This window comes from Tympanuchus pallidicinctus, unplaced genomic scaffold, assembly GCF_026119805.1.
Source record: "Tympanuchus pallidicinctus isolate F22 unplaced genomic scaffold, pur_lepc_1.0 scaffold8, whole genome shotgun sequence".
Classification (NCBI taxonomy): Eukaryota; Metazoa; Chordata; class Aves; order Galliformes; family Phasianidae; genus Tympanuchus; species Tympanuchus pallidicinctus.
In genome coordinates this window covers 14,257,413-14,271,998 of record NW_026294802.1, presented here as the reverse complement: position 1 = coordinate 14,271,998, position 14,586 = coordinate 14,257,413, and the positions used below count along the sequence as shown (strand labels likewise).

At 44.7% G+C, this 14,586-nt stretch overlaps 1 protein-coding gene across 5 annotated transcripts in view; it reads right to left on the bottom strand.

The window, feature by feature from the left end:
* Window positions 1-9,137: 9,137 nt before the first annotated feature.
* The window catches only part of GRAP2 (GRB2 related adaptor protein 2), a 39,835-nt gene continuing 34,386 nt past the window's right edge, over window positions 9,138-14,586 (bottom strand). For all 5 annotated transcript variants that reach the window (XM_052668640.1, XM_052668642.1, XM_052668645.1 and 2 more), the window contains exons 6-8: window positions 13,343-13,474; window positions 11,101-11,220; window positions 9,138-10,697 (exon numbers count right to left, since the gene is read on the bottom strand). In XM_052668640.1, coding sequence (XP_052524600.1) covers window positions 10,518-10,697; window positions 11,101-11,220; window positions 13,343-13,474 — 432 coding nt within the window. In that variant the 3' untranslated portion in view covers window positions 9,138-10,517. The remainder of the gene's footprint in view (window positions 10,698-11,100; window positions 11,221-13,342; window positions 13,475-14,586) is intronic.

The following is a 14,586-nucleotide window of genomic DNA, read 5'->3' as shown; positions in this document are numbered from 1 at the left end:
AGGTAGGACAGGGCTCACCAAGTTCAATAAACATGCTTGTTCTGTAAGAACTAAAAGAAGGCCCCATGTCTTTATATCAGCAAAGACATCAAGCATTTTTTTTCTATACCAGATTTTCTTAAAATCTCTTTATAGCTTTTTCAAGTTTGTGCCCCTGATGTATTCAGTTTTGCCTGTCAGTTTTCTACACTTCATAATCTGTGCTTTAGAACAATTGCAACTTTTTGGTTGTTGCTTTTCTTTCCCCTAGCTGGCACACATTATTTATTTTTTAATTTCTTATTAAATCTATTCTTATTAAATTCCTTAATGCTGCCTGAGCTCTACCACCGATCCAGAACAGGCTGCTGCTTCCTCAGATACAGACACTGGTGCAAAGGTTGAAACTTCACTGCATTCTGCCTACTAATACTGCATACCCTCATTACAGGGGCACTCGCAGCTCCATCCTTCTTAATTGCAATCAGTCATATCACAGGAGTGAGCCAAACTTCTGGACCAGTTCCTGACCTGAGCATCCATGCACTGTGCCAACAGGGAGGGAAGACTAGCCCTGTCTTACAAACAAGAACTTGAAAAGGTGAGGCAAAATAATGGCTGGACAAGATGATCTTAGTGGTCTTTTCCAACTGTAATGATTCTATGCAAATGTTTATTCCTATCTCATTGCTTTCTTGCACTACTCCTGTCTACTTGCCTGTGTCCACCTCTTATCTCAAGCTGGAAGCTGCAAGAGATCTGGGGCCTGGCTATAGTCCAGCCTCGTGGGGTCTTGATCTGGATTTAGCATTCTCAAGTGCTTATGGCAACTTGGTAATAATACTAACAAACAAAACTTAATACTAACAAGCAAAACTTAAAAAGCTAATGGTCATGATAAGTATAATACACATCATGGAAAGCAGACATATCCACTGACATGGAAGAAGGTGATAGGGATGAGGAAGTTTAGGAAGAATACAGAATGAATTTAAGGATTATAGTGGAGCATTTGAGCTGGGAATGCAGGACAAAGGAATTAGAAGTGGCCACAATGAAGACAAGAGCTTCCAGCTAATGCAGGAGTGCAAAAGGAGATGGTGGCAGGATGCAAATAGGAGTCTGTTGTGATTGCAGTGCTGAGCCAGCCAAGCTCTGTCTGTTAGCAGCACATGTCATATTAGAAAGTTTTGCACCCACGCTCTAAGTAACACGATGCTCAACATAAATTGGAAGTTTGCGTGAACGAAAGACACTGCGTTAAAAATGAGCTAGTCAGTCTTGGTTAATGCTTTTTGAACACGTGTCTTGTGTATGCTAGGCTTCAGCCTCTTTGGGCACTGTATTCCTTAATGAGTTAGCTCTTCTTTACATGAGATCATCATTTCTGTGTGTGTACAACACAGTTGCTCTTCACTGACTCCATTGGGAGGTTTCTTACCCTATATGAGACCTCCAAGTATTGTCCTCAGTTCCCACTGCATGGGCTCCCTGCATCTGCACAGGATGCTTGGCTTGACTCCTTACTGAAAAACACTCATGTCACAGTCAACAGCGTGGCTGAACTAGCTCTAAGTAAGCTGGCTGTTTTTCCAAAATGACGCATTTTCCCTGTGCAGACAAGGTGGGGGAAAAGAATCCACTGCTGCAACAAGCTTTTTCAACAAGCTGGAGGCTGCAAAAATAGGGAAGGTAGGAACAATAAAATGTAATATGATGAGTATGTTGAGAAGGGTTTTAGAGCTGTGGTCAGCTTTGTCTGAGTCATGAGAAATGAAAACCACAAGGCTTTGACCATATTAGACTGCCTTACATAGGTAAATATGAAGAGTCTTTAAATAGATGAAAGATGATAATTATAATTTCAAAGAGGAGTAAATCACTACCCACACCCTTTGCCTCCCTACCTGAAGATCTTATCAAATTAAATTATGATTTCTTTCTGGAATAACGAGGTAGAATCTCAGCCAGTAAAAATCAGAACAGCATCACGGACTTACATAGCAGTGACTGACTCAGCCAGAGCTCAGTCCCACTGCCTGCCTCAATGTCCTCCTCCTCCTCCCAGCATCACACTGAGAACTGTGTGCATCACAGCCGCATGCTCACACAAAAACAGGCTGGTGTTCAGAGATGGCTTCCCCTAGACCTGAGGAAGCCAGCATTTGAGAAAAATAGGCTTCATAACCAGCCCCAGCCTTTTGTCAGTTATGGCACCTTTTGTCCTAGTGGCTGGCCTTCAATTCTCTGATGGATCTGAAGGCTTCAGAGGATTGAAGGGACACCCATCACCACGCTCTAGGTTTCCAAGGCCAGCATGTTTCACTCAGCACACCTTGCAGCAAGCCCTTTCACTGCTGATTTGAAACACTTCAAGAGTTGGAGACAGCACAGTGGAGAGCCCCAGGAAGCTTGCTACACTGTTCAGGTGGTTATGTGCCTTCTCTTTTAAATAGACATGCTTTATTTTCATCAGAATTTCTCTAAAGTCAGTGCAAAGCACCCATGTATGTGTCTTGAAGCCTAACCTGGTTTTCTTTCAGAGTCCTAAATTCAAGATGTTTACCACTGCTGCTCCAGCACATATTCTGCTGTGTAAGTGCTTGTGAAATACCTGTGCTCTCCAAGGCGCACACAGCTAAAATGAGAACACACAACTATCATTTTGGTCAGCTGATGCTGGGGAGTTAAGCTCGTAACACTGCTGTGCTACTCTCCAACCTGATAAACACGACTGATAGCTGCACCCCGCCTGGAGAGAGAAGCATCAGCAGCAAGTGGCACTACTTTAGCTATTTCACAGGGTAACAAGATGCCTCTTGCTATTATTCTGTTCCCTAACAGAGCTAACAATGATAATAGCATGAATGATTGAGACTCGTACTAGCATGAACATGTTAGGATTCTTTTTTCTGCTTTAATTTACAGTCCAAGAAATAGCAAACTGTCATTGCTTTGCTGTTTGAATGAGAAGCCAGTAGGAGAGCTTCCATGAAGGAGGTGTAGGATGCACCATTTGCTGCAGATCTGAGATCTTTCTCCCCTTTCCTTCCCACCCATATCTCCTGAAGAACCTTTGAAAGGAAGATTCCCTATTCATGCAAAGGTATTATGCCAAGTGAGTTGTTTTGCTGAGTCTGCAGCCTCGGATAAGGTGATTTAATCACACTGGCTGCCAGCAGCAGAGGCCCCGGCTTCCTCTTTTCCCTTCTGGTTGTGCATTCCCACCACTCACCCTGCACTGGCTCTGGGCCTGCCTAGGTTGTCCATGCTGAGCTCACTCAGTGCATTCACTCATCAGAAAGCGAGGGTATGGCTAACTGCAGGGCAGCAGCAAGCTGATAGAATGACTCACCAGCTCTGATGAAATCACAGCCACTTTTCTGCAGGCCATCTCCATCCAGTAAGAGGCAAATAGCTGCCATCACAGTGGTGAGTGGTAGAGCCATGCAATGCCAGATAGCTGACTGCTGCCACACATGCCTTGAATTTGTATCTCTGCCAAGCAGTGGCAAAAGGCTTCAAGTTCCTGTGCAACCTACTGTACAGAATGTTCTTTGGCAGGGGGTTGGACTTGATGAGCCCCAGAAGTCCCTTCCAACCCCTAAGATTCTGCGATTCAGGATGAGCTGTGGTGTTGCACACACTCACTCTGATGAACGTGCAGAACATATAGCAGTCACGCTGGTAGCAAACCCTCACTTGATATTATTTTTTCTTCAAATTTTGAAAAGACCTTCAAAAGAAAGACACCAATTCAGTCTTCTTCTCATTCACCATTTAAGAATCACAGAATAATTACGGTTGGAAAAGGCCTCTAAGATCACCTGGTCCAGCCATCAGCCCATTCCCACTGTGCCCACTACCATGTGCCTCAGTGGCACATCCATGCAGTTCTGGAACACCTCCAGGGACGGTGACTCCACCACCTCCCTGGGCTGCCTGTGCCACTCATTCAGAGAAGAAATTTTTCCTCATGTCCAACCAATCCTTCTCTGGTGCAACTTGAGGCCATTCCCTCCCATCCTATCAACCAAACTGTTGGCATGCCACACCTGTAAGCAATGAAGATCAGCCCCGATGGATCCCTGCAGTGTAATGTGATCTGTAAATGACTTCTAGAGCAGCAGAGGAGGTGCCTCTTTTTCTCCTTGTATTTTCTCTGGCTGGATTTTATGGGATGGTTTCTCGGAACAGCCTCTTGTGTGGGGAATTGAACTTTAGTTGCGCTATCAGGGCACTGCCGCCGTTTTATAGCTTTAAGTGCACAATAGTGGACTCATGTCCTAAACTGCATTTTTTCTGCACTGAAAATTCTCCTCTTTATTTGTGACAAACAAATTTGCTGTGGCAATATCTTCCATAAATCCCAGTGGAAACGAACCTGCTCGGGCTAGTGAGGAAAAGCCACAAGATATCTAGAGATCAGTTAATTTGTTTGTTTCTCCTTCCTCCCTTTGTTGCCTGAGCTAATTTTACTTCTGTGTGTCTACCAGGATCTCTGCATGCCTGCCATTTGGCAAACTTTGAATTCTGAAGTTAGCAGGCAGGATATCCGCCAAGTAGCATCCAGTCGCACAATGACAGCAGATAATGTGCTTTCAATTTTCTTTCTGCACAGAGGTCAGTGAGCTTGCCCACTTCACTTGCCCATTTTCTCACTATCCTGCACCTCACAGATAAGTCCTTGGCTGTTTTCTACTGACAGTTCTGCTGATATAAGAAACTACTTCTACATTTGATGTAAATTAAGGCATCTGAATTGTCACACAAAAGCTGCCGCTAAACACTGGAAGTACTGGTGATGCTCTGCCCTCTCCCTCAGAGCCATTAAAGCTCTCTCATCACATGCTCACTTCATGCTTCCCCACTGAAATGCGAAACTCTCAGCACTGAGGAGTGCCTGGGTGTCAGGAGCTCTTTAGTCAACATGAGTGTTGGAAGGAGTGAATGTTACTCTCTGGATCATCCAGAGTACACTAATGGTTTCAGTTGATCTCTGCAGGGTTGCATTTAAGAGCAGCTATGCCAATTGCTTTGAATAGGTGTTTGAAATGAGGTGTCTACAGAGGGATTTCTTATGTCAGCACAGAGGCACAAACTGGGCGATGAGCTTTTGAGTGTATCAAGGGGCAACAGGGTGCAGCTGCAGTGTGCAGCTGCAGTCAGGTTTCAGGGAGTCTTTTTTTCACTGAGAGGAGTGTGAGGCACTGGCACAGGCTGCCCAGAGAGACTGCGGGTACTCCATCCCTGGAGGCTCAAGGCCAGGTTGGATGGCGCCCTGGACAGCCTGAGCTGGTGGGTGGCAGCTCTGCCCACGGTAGGTGGTGGGGTTGAGTGGGCTTTGAGGTCCCTTCAAACCCAACCAGTCTGTGATTCTCTGATTTTATGATTCTATGATTCTTGGCCATGAGAGGCACAGACAAGCAGAAGCCCTGGTATACCTTAGAGGGAACAGCATTGCCAAAAACTTCTCACACTTCGTTTAGTGCAACTCAGGCTCTTTAACAGAAAGCAGCATAGCAAGACTCTGAGCACAGCCCAAACCCAGACAGCCATATCTCTAGACCAACATCCTTGTTGTCATCACATGAGATGTAATGTTGATATAATTAAAGACCTATCACTTCCTGCTCTGTGCAGAGTTCATCCCTCACCTTACTTCTGGATTACAGCTGCTGGGGCATTTTGCATTACAGGTATCTGTTTGTAAAAAGCTCTGCACTTCCTGCACAGCCCATTGAAATTTCAGTATCTAGTGGGGGGCTCTATGAAAGAAGGGGAGAGATTCTTTAGCCTGGTGTGTTGTAAAAAGACAAGGGGAAATCGAAAGGATCGTGGCCAGCAGGTTGAGGCAAGTGATCCTGCCCCTCTACTCCACACTAGTGAGGTCTCACCTGGAGTACTGCATCCAGATGTGGAGTCCTCAGTACAGGAGAGGGATAGACCTGTTGGAGTGCATCCAGAGAAGGGTCACGAATCTAATCCACGGAGTGGAACACCTCTCTTACAAGGACAGGCTGAGAGAACTGGGGCTTTTCACCCTGTAGAAGGGAAGGCTCCAAGGTGACCTGATAATGGCCTTTCAGTATCTAGGAGAGCTACAGGAAAGAAGGGTAGAAATTCTTTTGTGGGGTCTGTGGTGATTGAACAAGGGGAAATGGTTTCAAACTTTAAGAGATTTAGGTTAGATATGAGGAAAAATCTTTTAAGATGTGAGCAGCGAGGTGCTAGGATACATTGCCCAGTGATATGGTTGTTGCCCCATCCCTGGAGACTTTCAAAGCCAGGCTGGATAAGGCCCTGAGCAACCTGATCTAGCTGTGGATGTCCCTGCTCATTGCAGGAGAGTTGGACTAGATGACCTTCAGAGGTCCCTTCCAACTGTAAGGATTCTGTGATTCTATGAGATGGTTTCAAACTGAAAGAGGGAAGATTTAGATTGGATATAAGGAAGAAGTCTTTTACAGCAAGGGTAGAGAGGTGATGGAACAGGTTACCCAGAGAGGTGGTGGGTGCCCCATCCCTGGAGACATCCAAGGTCAGGCTGGAGGGGCTCTGAGAACCCTGATCAAGCTGTGGGTGTCCCTGTTCATTGCAGGGGAGTTGGACCAGATGGCCTTTAAGGGGCCCTTCCAACTCAAACAATTCTATGATAAACTGCAAATTACTTTGAATAAAAAAAACAATCAAAGTCAACAATCAAGAAACTTGTTCTCAGGCCTTTGTATCTGCAGTACAGGGGATCCTCAGTGCCAACACTGAGGATCATCTCCACAGTGCTCTTCTGTTCCAGTTATTCCTGCAGCATGCTCCACTGAGTGCAGCCGTCATAATAAGCATATAGACCAAAACAGAGGCATCTCTGTTCTGTGGCATAGAAAACTGTCTGGATAGCTTTCTCATGAAAGGAGATTTCCATGTACTGTTTTTCTCTCAGCCTTATTAATCACAGAGACATTTATAAACAAAATATGGATCTGCAGCAGAATGTAGGCGAAAAGTTCATTCTGACAGTAGAAAGCACAGCTCAGCTGTGCTCATCAAACTGTTATTTTTCCATGTGCCGTCCAGCTTCCTCTGTTGCATTTGTTATAACAATGTTTGCCTTCCCACATACTTTTCCCAGTTTTATCTTTGTTTACAATCTCTTCTCTCTTTCTTGCCTAAGAGAAATACCAAACAAAACGCTTCCCTGGGTTCCTCTTCATTCCTCCCCTTTTTGGTTTTACACTGGCTCTCAGGATGTGTTCTGAAGGGTTAATCCTTTATCAAACATTGACAAACACCCAGGAAATTCAGTGCACCACACTGTCATTTTAAAGCACCTGTCCTAAGGTGCTAACATGTGCTCGTTGCACAGAATCAGAAGCTTTCACAGCACTACAACATCAATAAGGATTCTGTTGATGTTAAAACCAGTGGGAAGATGAAGCAGGAAGGCTGGTGAGAGACACGGGTGGAGGAGGGGACTGTATTTCTCTCTCCTTTTTGTTATTACTCTACTTGAGATTTCATGGGTAGGCTACAGCAGAAGACAGGGCATGGAGAACTCATCTGTCCTGTGGGCACAGCATGGAATCATAGAATCCTTTGAGTTGGAAGGGATCCTTAAACACCATCTGGTCTATTTCCCTAGCAGTGAATGGGGACACCTTCAGCTAGATCAGGGTGCTCAGAGCTGTTCCAGCCTGACCTCGAGTGTCTCCAAGGACACATCTTCTACCTCAGCAAAACTACCCTCCTTGTATCCAAGGATTCCATCAATGTGGGAAGGGCCACCGTTCTCTGTGCTGTTGTTTTACTGGGAAGAAAACAAATTCCACTGTGGGAGGGTACAAAAATGCAGTCTGACTCCTGTGCCTTCCAGCTGCTGGTAGGAACAGGTACCTGCAAGTAGCACTGCCTCTGTTCCCCAGAACAAAATGACACTGGGTCTTGCAGATCCCAGCTCACAAGGCAGTTTGCATAACATGGCACCAGTCTAGTTATCATGGATGCCATGAAACCTTTGCTGCCTAGTAATTTTGGTGTTATTAGGTGCTGCCTGTATAATGGGAAACCATGATTTTACTGCGGTCCTTATGTGCTGTCGTAATTAGCACAGAGTCCTTTAATGCTAGTTACTTGAAGTATTAATTCCTTAAACGTCAATTAAAAAATCACGTGCAAATTTACCTCTTCCTCAAAAGAGTTATGACTTAACATGGGGGTACTTACAACATACTACTTAGACTTGCTTAATTAGTCAATCTCTGTAAAGGGCTTTCAAACGTGTGAAAGAGCCATCGAACTGCTATGTGCGTTATCTTCAATTAATTTTGTGCAGCTACATCTTCACTACCAAGAGTGTCTTTAGAGTGCCAAGGAAAGGAAAAGGAGACACTACTTCCAATTTTGAAAGTAACTGGTCAGAAAGAACTAATTGAAAGATGATCTGACGCTGTGGGGATAGGGATGAACATACAATTTTTCTGTTTCAGCCAGACCTGAGTATGAAATAATAATCATTCTTATCCCTCTTCTGTTTTGACAGTTGTTTTTTTAAAATCCTCTTTGCTTCCATCTTTGCTTTGGGTTTTGACCCTCTCTCATCAAATGTTAACTCCCTGTCTTCCATATTTGACATTAGTTTAGTTAAAAAGAAAAAAGGAAAAAATAAAAAGAGCGGATCAAAAGAAAACACTTCAACCTGTGGAGTCACTGAAGTTACACACCCATTAGTGAGGTAGCTTGTTCCAAACCAAGCCACATGGACATCACTTTAAAGGCAAGATGCTAACGGCCTGGAACAGAGCCCCTGCATCAGAACAGGGCCACGTCCAGCCCAGGGAGTCGTGTGCTCTCTCTCCATTTCCTGAACCACTCTGGTAGTCAAAGGAGATTAGCTCTTAATGTGCCTTTCAAAGATTTCTATTCTCTTGAGAGCTTATATGCTATGTTAATTATTCTCATTTTGCTTCAGCCATTAATAAGCTGCTTTTGGTAGAGCTCTCTCAAACCTTTGACAATAGGTCCTTTCTGCTAATACCCTGCCTAGCGGCAGCTTAATTTAGGCCAGCAACATTGAATTGGGCACCAGAAACCTGTTTCCTGGATTTTTTTTTTCTCCCACTGGGACTAACAAAAGATAAGAACATTTTTCTTGCCGAGTCTGATTTGTTTTTAGAATTTTTCACTTGCCTTTTATTTCTTTCCCAAGAATGATAAATCACCACTTCCTTGCTGACTGCTGAGGTCCCACATGTTGTGAAAAAATCAGGCAGCTTGTTTAATATAAACTTGCGTGAGCAGTGGTTATGTGGCAGTGTCTCTTTGTCATGGTTTGGATCATTTTTAACATTCGTTTGCAATACATTTGTATCACATCTTGGCATTCACTCAGCCATGATTTGAAATCCTATTCATTTACCTTAATTCATCTAAAAGAAACTGGAACAGAGAACAGACTATTCAATGGCCGCAACTTTATTCTCTGCATACTGTAAAGTAACAGCTCAATGATTTGCATGAGGCATTCCACTGGCAAGTCAGAGCCGTGTACTCAGTGATCCAGAACACCCCACCTTCTCAGGGACAGAACTTCTGGCACCAAACCTGAAAAACCTCTTCTTCCCAGCCCCTCCCCAGTGCAGTTTTAGAAAGGAACCAGTAAGGCTTGCCCACTGTTATTCAATCCAGAGGATATTCATTTAGCTGAAGGGCTTGATCTGCTCTATAACCAGGACATCTACAAGGATGCACAGGTACCTTGGAAAGCAGCTTGAAAATGAGACAGATTGTTGCAATAGGGTGCAGACAGAAGTGCAGGACAGCAGGACTGTCTGTAGCGCTTCCACAGACTGTCTTCTACTGTCTGTAGAAGCACTGAAATTAGCTTCTCAACCTCCCATATCTTCATTACCAGGTTGTTTGTACAAAAACAGGATTTCGCCCCTTCACCTGGTATCCACAGAGTCTAAACCCACAGAAAGTGCTAGAGGTGGAAGCCAAAAAATATTTAGAAAAGTCATGGTTGCCTTGTGCCTCAGCCTAAGGACTTTTCGTCCCTATCTAAAAGAAATGTGATTACCAGTCATCATTTTATTCACCTGGGCACTTGTCCTACCTCTGAAAGAAAGGTGGAACAGAGCTTGAATGGACTATAAATGCAACCAGATCCAAAATAAAAGGGGTAGGTTCTACCCAGATACCAAAGCCTGATTTCTCTGAGGTGCCATTTCCACTGAACGAACCCAACTGCAGGAAGTTATCAATACTTAAACAAACGAATGATGGGCAGGGAGGATCCAGCAAGATTTCAATCAACAGTCCAGGATTCTTGCTCCCCTCTCAGTCATGAACATGCAAAACAGGGAAACAAAATCCTTCAGAGGGTTCTCTTTCTTACCAGCGTCTCGGAAGCTCAATTGCCAATAAATTAAGACAAAACCCAAACCACCAAATGTCCTGGGGACAAAGGAAGATGCACTCCTTCTCTGTCCCTGTCATGTCAAACGAGCAGCTCAGATATGAACCTCTGGGGCACAAATGCAGCCTCACAGTAGCACCGGTGTGACGTAGTTGGCAGGGAAGAGACCCAGTTCCCCACGCAGACGTCCCTTCCACCATGATGGGTTGGAGCTGTCTAGGACTTCTACGATGTCTCCACTGCGAAAGCCTAGCTCATCATGTTCCACAGCATCAAAGTCGTACAAGGCACGGACCCATAGTATTCGCTGAGAAGGAAACAGAGATGAGCAGGAAACCATGAGTTACATGCTTGATCCAGATCCTTCGGTGAGCTCATGCCTTCTCACAATGCCCCAGATCCCTACTGTGGTGAGCTGATGCTAAGCTCCTTCTTCTGATAGGTCGGTTAACTAAGAATGATTTTGAGTACAGTTGTAGAACTATGCTAATGTAACACTCTAGTCCTACCTTCAAAGAGCCACAGGATGAGATTCAAGTGGCCACAGTAGAGCCTTGAGACTCAGAAATGTCTTCTAAGATACGTCCCAACACGTTCAATACACTGTTTCAAGTGCGACCTCTGTGCAGATGGCATTGCCCAAACTGCTTGGCCATCACTAAGGGAACCATTAAGTTGGGTAGGTGTAGCCCTGCAAGTACGTTACCCACCGGTGTCTGCTGGTGCAGTGGGTCCGTGTGTCTCCGTTGCATAGCTGCTGCACTTCCTTGGCTATGATATCTTAGTCCATGCAGTGCATCCTTCCTGTCCAGGCTCCCCCCGTACCTATCCTAGAAGGAAAACAGCAAGAGAAATGTCACAAACATTTAAACGATTATGAGTGAGGGGTTTTAAGAGTCATTGGTGGTCAAGGAGTCAGGGTCCAACCCTCCTGTAAATGATCTTAGATGTCTGCTTCCAGTACAGTCGCTGGGCTGTAGTCCTGGAAGCAATTCCTGTCATGGAAGAGGTCACCTTAGGTTCTTCTATTTTGGATTTTTCTCCATAGAAGTTGAAATTTGGCTGCCCTCAGCTACGTTCCACATCTGCTGGAAAGAAGCTTCAGTGTCTTTTTTTGGCCTCTGGAAACTTTGGAAAAAAGCTTAGCCTGTTCTGAGTCACAGGTGAAAAGCCAGCTTGCCAAGGGGATACTTTGCCTATCTGCAGTTACTGAGACTCAGTCTCTCTACTTCCCTTTTCCTACTCCATGCTATACAGAACAGAGAACAGGCCTAAGAACCCAGTAGCCCAATTAATGAAAGAGGAAAAAAAAAAAAAAATCAAAAAGAGGAAAAAAAACATTCAAAGAAAAGATGCCAAATGGCTGCACGTCTGAAATCCTACCAGTGGAAAGCTTTGAGGAAGCAAGTTCTCTTCTGTCTGCACAGTCAAGAGGTGCTGAGTGTCTTCATCTCTACAGGCTGTATGTGCACTGAGGGTTTCTTATGATAACGATGTGACAGCATCTGTTATCATGTTAGCTCAGGTTGCAGCAGTGCTTCAGAGTCACAGGATCTGAGCGCTTGTATCAACAGAGGGGAAAAGAACAACAACTTGTGCTTTCTGAAAAAAGCTATCTGGCTCTTGCTTCTTTTATTGGACTTAGTCTTCTACATGCTCCCTTGGTCTTACTTTGTCAGCATGAAATGTATCTGAGACTGGAACACAATTTGCACCTCAGCTGTCCTTGCCTGGAGGTGAGTGACTTCAGTCTGGCTTTTCAGGATTTACTATATGGGTGCTTCACTCCTGAGTGTTTCTGCTTCGTAACAAATGTGACTCAGAAGTAGACTGTGCACCAACAAGTGCAGGCCCTAGGCTTTATCATAGGCCGTTTTGTTCCATCAGCAGTCCTCTGACAGGCTATCTGGTGAGAGATCAGCTCTTTCACGATTGTCTCTGGCCAAAGGAGCTCTCGTGCCTTAGGGGACACAGGTTTGGATTTCTTCCCTTCAGCAGGACAAGTCCTCTCCTTAGCTGATATCACCTTGTCTCCATCAAGAGACACAAGCCATCCTTACCACTATGGTTTTAGCTGGGACAGTTAATTTTTTCACAGAGGCTCGTGTTATGGTATGCACAGGATTTTTGTGAAAATGATTTCCTCCCAGATTAATCAAGAACCTTGAAGACATCACCAGATACTGCTGTTGTCTTCTCCATTCCTGTGCTAACAAGGGAGCAAAGAGGCATCACACACCAGGGGTACATCATGATGAAAGAGCGCAGAGAGGGCCCTGAATGGAGAGGAAAATGAGGAAGAACGTTCTGGAGGAAGTCAAAATCTCCCAGTGCTACCATAATCATTTCTTATTCCTGATGTGTTTTGTGTCACCGTCAGCAGCATCACATAGAAAAAAAGAATAGGCAGTGAGGTCTCATTTGTCCCTCAGACTTGAGAGGAGTTCCTGAAACTGTGTACAAGACTGGAAAGTGTTTCTGTACATTCACAAGGCACTAACCCTGGTCTTCCATTTTTTGGGATGGAACCCAGTACTCTCAGGTTTCCAGTGGGAAGGACCATGGAGAACCATTTTCTATTTTTTGTTTGTTTGTCAATCAGTCCCAAGGATCACAGAACTAAACAAAGCTGACATTTATTTCAATCCAAAAGAGCTCCCCAGGCTGATACCATCCATCATTGCTGCTGTTCCCATAGGAAGAACTGATTGACTGCCTCCTAACACAGATTCAGGGTGGCAGATTTTGATAAAGTGGCTGTTCACTTGCTATCAAGCAATCAAGGCAAATGCTTTGTGTGCCCAGGCTTCATGTGCTCTCTTTCCTGGTAGAATCACAGAATAACCTGTATTGGAAAAGACCCACAAGGATCATCAAGTCCAACTCCTGGCTCCACAAAGGACCACCCAGAAATCAAACCATATGTCTGAGAGCGTTGTCCAAATACTTTACCTGTTGCTGGTACAACATGGGGACAGGATGGTCCACATATCTCTTGGAGATAGAAGAATGAGCTTCTCCAGCTGCTCCACCTACATGGAGTCCATCCCGGCTCATTCGTTCCAGGCTCCCACCACGCCTTTCCTGAGGGAAGAAAGATTCCAAAAGTGAGGTCAGGTTTTGCTTCCCACCACGATCCTGACTGAAGCTTAGCAATCATTACCCATGGATTATTATCACTACCCTTTATGTTGGAGGATCTTCCAGAGATAGGCTCCTCTGAACGGAAGGACAAATCAAGACTCCTGGATTGTAGATCTTTGTCATAGCTGTTACCATTTGAAAAGTGGGTGGTAATGGGTGATGCTGGCCTGAAAATGTGGTCCCTTACATGAGGTTTGGCAAAGGAAGCAAACTTTTTAGAAATAATGCCCTCAGACTTCATTTGTCTCTGCACTGAAATCCATATATTGCTATCATTTTATCATATGGCTGTAGCAGCTAAAAATTCTAACTGTGAACTGAAACCCTACTGTGCTGAGTGCTAAACATACCCTGCTGAGCCCATCACCATAACAAATGCACAGAGCCTTTGCCAAAGCAAACTTGACTCCTGTTTTTTATTTGCCTGTCTGCATCTTGTAGCAAATGCCTTTCCCTTCCTGCTCACAGTCAGCTCAAACAGGTTATTTTATTGGTAATCTTGCATACAAGTCTTCCTTTCTCCTTCTCCAGACTATTCTTTGCTGTGCTCTCTCTCTCACAGGCTCCAGAGTCTCTATTTTATATCCCACTAATGCATTTTTAAAGTGCTGAATAAGTGAACTAAAAGGAGACAACAACACAAGTCCCCTCTTCAGACTAAAATATAAATCCTCTCTTTTTCAGAGCCAGCAAGAAAGACCCACGTGCAGCCTATAAAACTTCACTGCTGTGGTGAGCAGGTCCTGTACTTCCTGCTCACCTCTGTCTGCACATCCTGGTAATTTAACACCAGAATCCGTTTCCCAGTAGGGTTGGACCTTGGTTATTGCAGTGACCAGGCATGATCACTCCCAGTATTGTGTGTGCAGTGCAGAGCAACCGCTGCTATGGCCTTTGCTTGTCCTCCTGGCACAAAACCAGGCATTCATTGGGCTGGGATTTCCCTGCTTTCTTATCTTCTCATCTACTACATCTTCCCTGAGTACATACCTTGTTCCCACATCTGCTGTGCTCTCCTCAGCAGTGCTTTTCAGCCCTTACTAGCCACTAGC